The 12,291-nt window shown below is 43.7% G+C and overlaps 1 protein-coding gene across 1 annotated transcript; it reads left to right on the forward strand.

Annotated features, from left to right (window-relative positions):
- The first annotated feature begins 8,364 nt into the window (after nucleotides 1-8,364).
- Nucleotides 8,365-11,968, forward strand: elp6 (elongator acetyltransferase complex subunit 6). The gene is made up of 7 exons (XM_020654087.3): nucleotides 8,365-8,643; nucleotides 8,801-8,879; nucleotides 9,338-9,408; nucleotides 10,398-10,540; nucleotides 10,651-10,846; nucleotides 10,950-11,111; nucleotides 11,329-11,968. The coding sequence occupies exons 1-7, from the start codon at nucleotides 8,590-8,592 to the stop codon at nucleotides 11,455-11,457; spliced, it is 834 nt and encodes a 277-aa protein (XP_020509743.3). The 5' UTR covers nucleotides 8,365-8,589; the 3' UTR covers nucleotides 11,458-11,968.
- Nucleotides 11,969-12,291: the final 323 nt, after the last annotated feature.

Here is a 12,291-nt window from a genome sequence, read left to right on the forward strand (position 1 = left end):
GTAAGAGAGCATTTGAGACCCAAGAAGAAAAGAAGAAACAGCAGTGGGCACGTCACAAAAACAGCAACAGCCGTGATTATCAGCCTCTTTAATTCCTGTCAGACTCTTTGGTACACACAGAGAGAGACTTGTGAAAGTTGGCACAGGAAGCAGTACATGACTGCACATGCTCAAACACCTACACACAGACACTAGAAGAGGGAGGCTAAGAGTACCAGTGGACGCCATGGCAACAAGTGGGTATTACGCTACCAACAGCGAGAAGTGAAGCAGGATGGGGGAGGGACCGTCATCCTCTGAGAGCAACACTTTATGTTCTTGTTTCTGAGGGAAGAAAAGTTATTTTTGAATTTATTTCAAAGTAAGGGATGATACAATTCAACTAACTCCTGTAACTCCATCTGATTCTCTTATTTGGGCTTTAAAATGCTCAGTATTAGGGCTTTCACACTTCAGGAAATCTCTTGAAAAACTCAGGATATTTCTTGTTCTCAGTTGTCTTTGTTAACGCGAACAACCAAATTTTTCGCTCAGAGTTTCTCCTGCCAGACCCCTCAGTCTGAGTGGGTTGATGTGAGAACGCAGCAGGATATCCTCCGGAGAATTCACCTCGAGCCAATGGGAGGGGGAGTGACGTCTATATACTGTTACTGCTGCACGGTGCATAGAGTGTCTGCACGCGACCGCTACAATCTCCTGAGTCTGCTTGAAGAGGTGGTCTCGGGCACGATTCATGTGCATTTGAGTACGGTCAGCGGGAGGCCCGGTTAGTCCTGGAGCAGTGTGAGTGCAGGCCAGCGGGGGAATGGGGATGGGGGGCAACCGTGCTTCAGAACGATGCAGGACAACTGGGCTTAGTGTGAGTGCGCCCTAAGCAGCATGCTGCGGTATTCAATAGCGAAGCCAATGCAGAATTGCAAAAGTCTGCAGTTCCTGGAGTGTCCACCTGAGGCTGGCAAAGAATCCCCATTAGGTCCCACATTTAACTGAATTTACAGCAGGAATGAATATGTTTATAGCATGATATGAAAAACGTTTGAAGGCTGGATAGCTCATGTTTTTATCTGGGCGGTGGGGGGATTTATATCACAGCTGTCAAATACATTAATTATAGGAAGAACATAAAGACGATTGTTCGATCACAAAGAGGACAGATTATAACCACCATCCTGGATATCGTCACCATCACACCGGATCCCTCTGAGTTAAGCAACCAGTGGTTGATCTGTGTTAATCACAGCTGTAACAGGACGCATTAACCCCGATTTAAGTGTGTTTGTGTTTGTGTGTGTTTGTGTTTGTGTGTGTGTCTGATGACCTTCCAAACATTTCAACTCGATCCCTCTCTTCCCCTCACTTTCTCTCTTTCACTCGCACTTATCTGCTGCTGGCGGCAATTTCATGCATCTTCAGACAGAGAGAGCGATGTTGCCATGGAAACCCTCTCCGATGCTACAGTCTCAGCAAACGAGCTCCAAACTCAGTGACCTCCCGGTTCCTCTGTTGTCACACACACACACACACCAAACAAACACATCTAAGGGCTGCAGGAGGCAGATTAAGATTCTCTGCTGCAGCTTTACAGTCATCCGGTGATAAAGTGTCGCCGATCAGAGCATTAAACACGACTCTTCACTTCACATCAGGTTCAAAGTTAAATCCTGCCATCTCTCCAGACGACCCTAATCCTCCCCTCCACAGCTGTCCAGCTGTCACTTACAGTTGTCTCGCTGCACTTACATACACACACACACTAACACGCGCGCACACACACGAGCATTGTCCTCCTCATGACACCCAACTGATTTTAGTTTCTTGACTTCACATCAGCAAAGATTGTAAATACTGACAATTTTCAGTTTGTCTTCTTCTTTTGTGGCTGCAGTTGATGACAGAGAGGATAATGAGAGAATGCATGTGAATGATCATTATCGTCCTTCACTCTTTGATTGCACATTTGAAAAGGGGGCTGTCCAAAGTTCAGTCAAAGGTTGAAAACATGTATTGATCAGCAACTGATAACTCTGCCTCTCATAGCATATCCTGTAACACTTTTAATAGTTGGTGAAACATCGACTGTAAATATAAATGGACGAAGCGTCGTCACTTGTCTCTTCCTGCAGGGGGCGCTGGAGTCCCATCGATGGCGGTCTCCATACTGGAAATGCTGTCTCAGCCTAACTTTCAGTCAACCTAACGACAGGCTGAGAGCTGGAGCTGAGGCGGGTTTTAAGCCTCCTGACAAACCTTTACACCGCGCCCGCCTGTCGATCAGGTCAGCTACACGCCTTATTGTGAATAACTCTTATCCTTCATCAAATCAAAACTGATGAGTCATCAAAACATTCCCCCCTGTACAGTGTGTGCTGATCGAGACATGAGCTAATCAGACCTACTGTATTTGCTTGCTGATATTTTGAAAGGGTGTGTATGTGACTTCCTGTGCTTCTGCAGCCAGCCTCAAGCAGACTCTCGACAAACTGCAGGTTGGAAACTGCTGGTGTAATCTGTAACATCACCAGCATCTGATGCATTTAGGATAAATTAGCATGGAAAGATATGAAAATGTCGAGGTAGGACTTAGCTTAAAGCAGAGTACTGAGTAATATTCAAACACAACACACAATGCTGTCAGTGTCTCAGCTTACTTTCATTTTCATTTCATCCAAGTGAGGCCTCCCTGCTCTCATTGCAGCTGGACTTGAAGGAGGCAAACAAAGAGCCCACTGGGGTATAAAATGTGCATGAAGGGCATTGAGGGGAAAAGGAAAGGAAATAGGAAACAGAGAACATGGTGGAGGCATGTCAAGATTTCCTTTTTTTTTTCCTCTCTGCTGTTCCGAGTCAAACCTGCTGGGACTTGGGATTCATCAGCAGGCTGTGATTGGCTGACGCTGTGGTGGAATGATGGTGTTAGGATCTCGAAGGGGGCGCCGTGATTGGCTGAGGCAGGCGCACACACATGCACGATGGAGCCACACACTTGAAACACACGCGCACACACACAAAGTCATGCATGCATGCGTGTGTGCCGAAACACACAAATACAAACTGTTTAATTAAAACAAAATGTGCCAACTGGATTTGGAAGCATGCACATAAAAACACACAGTGACACATGAATTCACACAGAAAACTGCACCGTGCTCTTAATTTAGAATCACACGCATGCCCGCACACATGCACACAGTGCGCCTTACAAAGCCGCCTGAAAAGAAGGGATTGAAACCCAAAGGAAAGAGGAGAGAAGCGAGGGGGGGTAAAGTCTAAATGAATCGTTCTGGCACCGTCTAGTTTACTAATGAGGCTCTGAGGAATGCCGATGATCAGAACAGGAGCCTTTGGCTTCTTTTCTGATGGAAATGCAGCGATATATTAACTGTCTAAAGCAGAGCAAACCCCCCCCCATGCTCCCTTTCACCGTACTGAACTACGTGTTGAATGAGCGACTGGTTTGGCAGGAGGGCAGTTTGATGGCAGCGACTTCAGAGAGCTGAGAGTGATGTCACCCAACTGTTCGCTGCAGGGAAGGCTGATGAAGAGGACAATGATGAAGCCGCTTGACTAAATAAATAATTGAATAGTTGTTTTATGCGGTCAGGGGAAAAAGTAAATCTTTGGTTGCAGTGATATGCCTTCAGCCTGCTCATCCTGACAGTATCTGTTCTGTACTCGCAAAAATATGGCCACATGTTTCATCTGTGCAAACAAGCTAACCCTACATGCAATAACTCTTAGGTGAGGACCACTCATCATGTAACCAAAAGTTAGCGTTGAACTATTTCCATTATATAACAAACCCCTTCACATGAGCAGCCCTGCACCCTGAAATCTTCTTGACTTGCATGTCCACATAAGTACAGAGCTCCTAGATGTACAAATGTGTAGTCATTGTTGGTATTTGTAGTATTTTGGTTACTTATTAAGGAGACAAATTTACCTCAGGGGACATGAAGTATATCGTATCATACTGTATCTTATCGCATAAGTTCAGATCGTACTGTATCCTGTTGTGTCATACTATATCGTATTTTGTTGTTTGGTGTCATAAAAGTTTAGATCGCATCGTATCATGTTTAGATTGTTGTAATCGTATTGTATCATATCGAATCACATCACATCGTGTTGTGTCATTTAAGTTTTGATTGTTATGATTGTATCGTCTTGTCTGGTATCATATCGCATCGTGTCGCATCACATCACATCGGGTCCTGTTATATGAGTGTAGATCGCATCGCATTTTATCGTGCAGTATTTTTATTTTATTTTTTTCTATTTTAAATTTATTTAACCAGGAGAACCTCATTGAGATTAAGAATCTCATTTACAAGAGTGCCCTGGCCAAGAGGGGCAGCAGTACGACAAAAATATACAGACATAAAACACAGAGTAATTACAAACACAGTTTAACACGTCCTGAGTCAGAGAGCAGAAAGTCATTAGTCAAAGCATCTTCCTCCAATACCTTCAATCAACTAAAATAATTGAAAGAAACCAGCTCCCCCTGTGTGTGTGTGTGTGTGTGTGTGTGTGTGTGTGTGTGTGTGTGTGTGTGTGTGTGTGTGTGTGTGTGTGTGTGTGTGTGTGTGTGTGTGTGTGTGTGTGTGTGTGTGTATATATATATATATGTATAGTTACGATCGTATCGTATTGAATCATATTGCATCATGTTGCATTGTGTCGTATCATATAAGTTTAGATCGTATCGTATCCTATCGTGTCATTATGCATCACATCTTATCTTGCACTCAGGTGTATTTTGCTGATTAGCAGTTAGCGCTTTTAAGCAGCCACCGTGCCACATTTAAGGGGCGCTACTAACAAAGACATTACACCTGAAATAGACATGATAGCACTATTGTTGTGAGACTGTTAGCATGACAACATTAGCGTGGAGCCCAAAGCACAAAGTCAGCCTCGCAGAGCGGCTTGGTAGGTCTTGATTTATACACAAAAATCTGTGTCATGAAAAGCTTTTATCTCAATAGTATTTTTAATTCCCTGTGTTCAGGATCAGAATATAAAGTATGCTATAAGTCATTAACCAGCTGATATCTGCATTGTTAGGTGTCCATCGACTTGGAGATCCACCTCGTGAAGAGGGCTAAGTTACGTTCTTCCACGGGTCCTTTAGCCCGCTATGACATCTACCTCAGCAGATTGCCAAAACCCAAACCAAGAGTCCAGAATCTGCCCCGTGCAAAAACTGCAAACGGCCCCAGCAGACCTAAGGGCCGAGTGCTACGGTGGGAAGACGACGTGTACCCTCCTCCATCTCCTCCTTGCTCCATCTGCAGCCCCGTCAGCACTCGCTCGCTGCCTGCCTCCGTGATCTACGAGAGGCCCAGACCGTGGACTATGAACCCTTACACCCCCTGATGAACTGAACCTGTCCTGGATGCCATCTTGAAAATGGTTCTGTGAATGTATACCTAAAACTTTTTAGCATTTTTAATGTACGAAACAGGAAGACGGAGCATAATTTAGAGGTGTTATTGTTGGAACAAACATAGAGTGTACCTTAGACAGAAAGGATGCTATTTTGTATTTTGCTTTAGAAGAACTTTTAACCTCCTCTGGCAGCTGTCAACCAAGCAATTGGGTGTCTTCAGGAGAGGAAAATTTGTTTTTGGAGACACATACACACTAGTGGAAAAGTTCATGGCATGTTTGAAAAACTGACAATTGTACAAAACTAATTCTTTTTGCATCTTTGCTTCTTGCTTTTCCTTTAGTTGTTAGATTAATAACTATTGAATGGTCTAAATTTTAAAAAGCTGTTTAAAAAACGTACATAAAGTGCGCAATAAGAATATTTTTTTAAAGGAATAATGTGCAACTTTTTGATCCAGTAGATGTCACCCTTGAGCTCCAGCATGAAACCAAAACAAACTGCTGTTTTGCCACACCTCCTCCATACTGAAGCCTCTGCTCTCCAACAGAGACACACCTCCAACCCCCTCACCACTCAAATTCACACGAAGCATAAGGGGCACACAAAATTGTCCTTTACTCGAGCTGCAATCACCTGTATCCTGCATTGTTGTGTTAGCATGCTAATGTTAGCGCTCTTTAGTTAGCTCGTAGCTTCACATTGCATGTAATTAACACAGAATCAGCGTGATCTAAAAACTCTTACTAACATCCAAATAATCAGTGAGTATGTTCTTCTTCTCTCTAGTCCTTGACTAAAACAGCTTTTATACACAAGGGGAGGAGCCGGCCGTCCCGTCAATGTAAACACGGCTCTGGCAACAACACAGCCAGCGGGACTCGAGCTTCTCACTCATTGTAGACGGTCATGACTCAGAGACACATTTACACAGGAGATACTGGATTTTCTGATATATTTAAGTGTAACATGTCGCACGCTCTTGTTTATAACAGAATAAACTGTTGTGACACTGCTGAACCTCAGTGTCTTGCTCAGGAACACTTCAGGGACTGTGTGAGTTTTTTAACCTCTCATAACCTTTGCATAGACAGAAACATATAATTTATTTATACATTTATGAATCCGTTCAAACAAAAACAGGCAGTTTGCAAACAACAAGACAGCTCACTGCATGTACCTCTTTACAAATGACACAGTATCCTGATCCTGATGATGCTGTAGCTGGGCTGTAGTCATCTCAGAAGACTTGCGCCCGCTCATCCCGAGTTACATACAGATAAAAAAAGTGCAACAAGTCAGCACTGGGAACGAAAGAGAAGGCCCTCTTACTAACTCTGATGCCACAAAAGGTTTTAAGTTCATCACGTTTCTTCCAGAAGTCTCCTTCAGGTGATAATTGTTGAAAACATTTTGCTGGTTTTGTATCGCCCTGCTCCACTTTTTTAGAAAATGTGTGCTCAAACAGGCCGTTTGGAGATTTTCCCTTCATGACATCACAAAGGGCAGTAACCCCTCCCCCAGGTGGGTGACACTCCCACAGCTAAGTGTTTGTTCTGCCCTCTGAGTCTGCCTTCTCACCGTAAATAATATGACATGGAGCAAGAAAGCCTGAGACACCCAAGCCCTTCCAGAGAGGGGGCGTGGTCAGACACAGCTCATTTACATATTTAAAGGTACAGACACAGAAACAGCCTGTTCTGAGCAAGGCTGAAATGGAAGGTTTATAGACATGATCAAATACAGGATCAGAGTGGATTCAGAACAAGAAACTTCACACACATGTTTTGAGGAGCTCTGAGACTTATTTAAACTGGTTGAAGAGGAGGAGAATATGTGACCTTTAAACTCCGAGCCATTAGACTTTGACTGTAACACCTAATAAAACTCAGAAACAGTGATGATTGTAGTCAGGTGTAAATAATCAAACACCAACCCTTGACCTCAGGAATGGCATCACTCTGTTTTAGATGTTTGGCATTATTATGTTAGTCTAGTAGGTCATTATGAAATATGGTTAAAGATTAAAATGCAGATGCACTGCAGTCATAATCTTCATGTGTTTGATATGAAGCAGCTCCAGAGCGACACACTGCCCCCTGCTGATCGAAAATATGATCATGTGCTGATGGCTGATGCTCTCCCATTTTACCTTGGAGTGTTTTATTCAGCTGTTCTGCAGGATGCTGGAGGAGAATAAGATGGATGACTTACAATAACCATACAGGATTTGATCACCAGATAAGCTGGGTGCACGTTTTCTATGTTTCTATCCAAGGCTGACAGAACTACACACATTTATTTTGTCTGCACTGATCTTTAAGGGTGGATGATAACATATGTATTAAATATTTATAAAACAGCAACAAGGTGGCTTCATGTCTTCATTTGAACTTTAAGTTAACACCTGCAATAACATGTCATCAGTGTTTAGGATGGTATGATAGTCTTGTTTGTTAACAGTTGCATATTAACACATCCATATACAGGCACAAACATTTTCAGAGCAAATTGTTGATAACTCACAAAGGACGGAGAACCTAAAGAACATCAGTTTTTCTTTACCTCAATTTTAATGGACACACCTTGGGATTGGACAGTTTTTTTGAATGCCAATAAAAACAAGAAAAATACCTGTAGGTGACGCTGTCGTCAAACAAACGCGGACAGCAACGCATCGAAGAAGTCGCAATTGTGAGTTTTTTATTTATTTATAGCATAGATCGTCTATGAAGAGAAGATGCACACAGCTGTCGCCATGGAAACCAATCAGTGACAGATCCAAGGTATTTGATTTACCGGTACCAAAAAATAAAAAAAATAAAACGACGTGTTCGGTCTTCAAAGTCGATGTCATATATTCGTTGAGATGGAGATTAAACGTGAAATACGGAAACGGCAAGACGTTGTTTACGACTCGATTGTGGTCTGAATGAGTTGTCCATATTTATGTGTAGAGTGAGACCTCCTCTAAAGCTTCTTTATATCTTTGGAAGCATGCTGCTCGTCGTTAGCACGGCAGCTAGTTAGCACAGTGAAGAGGAAAACAGTCAAACTAGAGCGAAATTGAAGCTTTGACATTTCTTTTAAACGTATGAAAATATATTGTCAATTTCTGCTTTCACGACTGATGCTGTGGCGTCACTGTGGCTCGCTTAAAACTGTTTTAAAACGTCGTAATATCAGTTGGTTTAGCCATGTTTACAGAGCTAAACAGCATCCTTAACGCCTCTCCAGACACCATCACACAGGTGAGGAGATATCTTATTTATAAACACAACATCGTTACACTTGGCTTTATCACGGTGTAAATCCTCCTTTTGAATGCTAACATATGCTGGTGACCAAACATCAGTCCCAACTGTATATTTCCAGTGTTTTTGTCTCATGTTGTGTTTGTATCTTCAGGGAGAATTCATCTTGATCTCAGACAGAAAGAGCGACGCCTCTTTCCTCATTCACCACTTCCTGACGTTTTACCTGAAAGGTAAGTCATTGACACCTGAAAGTCCGCTTTAACACTCTGTTTCAGTGAGGTGTCTGTTTTTTTAGTTTTCAGCCTTTCTTTTTTTTAGTCTTAAGTTTTTTGTTGAAGATAAAAACCTTCAGATTCTGAACGACAGCCATAGATTTGAGTTAGTATGGGGGCGGCTGTGGCTCAGTTGGTAGAGGAAGGTAGGTGGGTTCGATCCCCAGCTCCTGCACCCACATGTACAATGTGTCCTTTGGCAAGACACTTCACCCCAAGTTGCTCCCGCTGCTTTGTCGGCGGCGTGCGAATGTGCATGAATGTGATGAGTTAATACTGATGGACTCTTTTCTCAGCAGCCTCTACCATCAGTGTGTGAATGTGAAGGTGTGACCTGTTTTGTATAAGCGCTCTGAGTTGTCAGAAGACTAGAAAAGAACTAAACAAGCTCAAGTCCATTTACCATTTTATTTCAGCGCGCTGCAGAGTCTGCTTTCTGGGTCTGGTGCAGTCTTTCAATCATTACCATGCAGTCAGCCAGAGATTGGTGAGTCTCTACTCTTCATCATTTTTATACCATATTATATCGATTTTTAAATGAAGTTCATCTACGTCACAGCCTCCTTGACAGGTTTAAAATCAAACCCCAAACTGCTCAAAAAGCAGTAAGGACTAGGGACATTTGGGACGCCACACAATTTTTTTTTTTACCCCCAAACTTAATTTGCGGGTTAAAGGTAAGTAATAAATCAAACCAAACAACAGGGACAGGAGACCCCGGCAAAAAAAAAAAAGAACCAAAAGATGGAAAGGTACAAAGAACAACCTTGCAATGGGGCGTCGCTCTCGGTGCATGCATGGATAAGAAAACAAATATCCGGGTTGGGGAAAAAGAGAAAACATGGAGAGAAAAAAAAAGGAGAGCAAAGAGCTGCTTGTGTGCAACCTGGATTCTTCTAACTGGCTCCGTTAAAGGTCACATATTCTGCAAAATCCTCTTCACCATGTTCCTCTAACACTAATATGTGTCCCTAGTCCGTCTACAAACCCCCCAATGATGAGAAAAGTCCATCCTCTCCGTCTTTTGCCTGCTCCACTTTTCAGAAAATGTGCCTGAGTAACTGAGTTAATCTTGAATTGCTGCATTAAAAAGTGTTTGTAGAGCGTCTATTATCACTCACTGTTTAAATAAAACGTGTATCATAAATAATCAAAAGGCCACTGATGCATCATGGGAATGTGGTGTACGCAGGCTAAAGAAGTCCATTGTCCATGTCAGAAGATCTGTGATTCTGATGGATTATTCTGCAAACAAAAGAACAAAGAAAGTCACCTCTCCTGCTGCATCTCTTAGGCCCACCCAGGTGCATGCTGGTCCTCCACCTGTCTTCTTACCTGTATAACCTCAAGTGCCCACCGCGTTACCCAAATACCAAACTAAATTCTAACAACAAATCAAACGCTCCTTCACTCACTGACACTTTAATACATGTTTGTATGTGTGTGCTAATCTGTTCTGGTGTTGTGCATCTTCAGGGTGTCAGCTTATTACAGGCCAAAGAAAAAGGTCAGCTGGTCTTCCTGGAGGGACTGAGCGAGTCGCTGTCTGTTTTGAGTCCTCGAGAAACCAACACAGGGAGTCATCTGGGCCGAGGAGGAGAAGCCATGGACTTCCTCAGGTACTCAAATACAAATCCCATTCTGTTGTTGTGTGATTATGTCTCTGGATCACCCTGTAAGAGCAACACACAACCAGTGTAAGAGCTTTATTCTGTCTACCTCCCTTCAGAGATCCTGCCATCGGCCTGAAGAGCCTCTACGAGTTCGTTCGGTCCAGTTTGAGCAGTTCTGATGGGGCAGAGGAGTGGGGACCCCCAGTGCTGCTTGTGGACGACCTCAGTGTGCTGCTGAGCCTGGGGGTGAGCGTCGGCGCCGTGCTGGATTTCAGCCACTACTGCAGAGTCACCGTCTGCTCGCAGCTCAAGGTTAGATTCCTGCTTTCAAAGCACCTCCACCAGCTTGAATTTTCTCTAATTTAAGACATTTGATCGAGTCTCATCGTCACCTTCACTTTGACTGCGACTGCAGGGCAATGTGGCGATGCTGGCACGCTGTGATGGGGAAGAAGAGGAGGACGATGGAGACGATGAAGGCTCCGAGAGACTTCTGAAGGGTCTGACCCACCAGTGTAGCCTCACCCTACATGTACAGGGTCTACCCACTGGCTACTGCAGGGACATACATGGACAGGTATGTGTGCTTTTGTCTGTGCGGTGTTCCTCACTCTGACTGGTCGTGCGCACAGCCTGTTATAGAGCACGCCCAAACAAACCCGAGCCTGTGCACACTCTGAGGAAGGCTACAAAACATGAGAGCTCAGGAGCTCCCAGGAAAACATGTGGTTATAAAAGACAAAGATTTGTCCATTTAATAATGTAAGTACGTGTATGTTGCTTTTTGATTTCAGGTGGAGGTGTGCTGGAGGAGGAGGAGACAATGTGAAGGGAAATACACACAGAAGAAACTCTTTCAGTACAAGGTCCATGATAAAGGAGCGTCCTTCTTCGCTCCTGGGACGTCCAGCGCTGTTCTCTAGTTTTATCACCATTACCTGCCTTTGGTGTCTTTTACGTGTTACAACTGACTCTTTATTTGTTTACGTCACCAAGAAATACAATGTTGGTTGTTTAGCTGAAGTGTGAACCCAGCTCTTTAGCTGGATGATCACCTGTTTAAAGGTGCACTCACACTGGGCAATCAGTACCATACCTAAGAACGCTTCACTCTCAAAGTCCAGACCGTTTGACTAGTGTGAGTGCTCCTTTCTGTGCTCAAGCATGGTACACTTCCTCTGCCCTGGCACGCTTAAAAGAGGTGCGCTTCGACACGGTTACAGTTCATGTACGAGCACAAGCACGTGTACACAACGTGGACAGCCTTTAATATTGAGAAATCCCGGAGTGTTCTGTCTGTATCTGACTAACATGACTCAAAAAAAGCAACATAGTCAGTAATGTAGCTGTCTTGTTCTCTGTGTTGTTCTCCGATGTGTGGACGCGGACTTGAACCTGCGTCCCTTTTATTTAAAATAAAACAAAAAAACCTGAGTCCCCCTGTCTTCCTGATCACATAAAGCCATGCGTGTGTTGTATTACGACGTTATGAACGAGAGGTAACCGTGCTCAGGCCCGGTTAGTCCTGGAGCAGTGTGAGAGCAGGCCAGCAGGGGGAATGGGGAGGGGGGATAATGGTGCTTAAACACAGTACAGGACAACTGGGCCTATTGTGAGTGCGCCCTTAAAGGCCAAGTTTGAACCCAGAGACTATCTGTAGGGAATACACCAGGATCCTGCTACCACACCTCTACTCCTTTTGATTCTGTTTTTATGTAGAGCGCAAACAAAATGGGACACTTTCTCTGGATATCCGG

This window comes from Labrus bergylta, chromosome 8, assembly GCF_963930695.1.
Source record: "Labrus bergylta chromosome 8, fLabBer1.1, whole genome shotgun sequence".
In the NCBI taxonomy this organism is placed as follows: domain Eukaryota; kingdom Metazoa; phylum Chordata; class Actinopteri; order Labriformes; family Labridae; genus Labrus; species Labrus bergylta.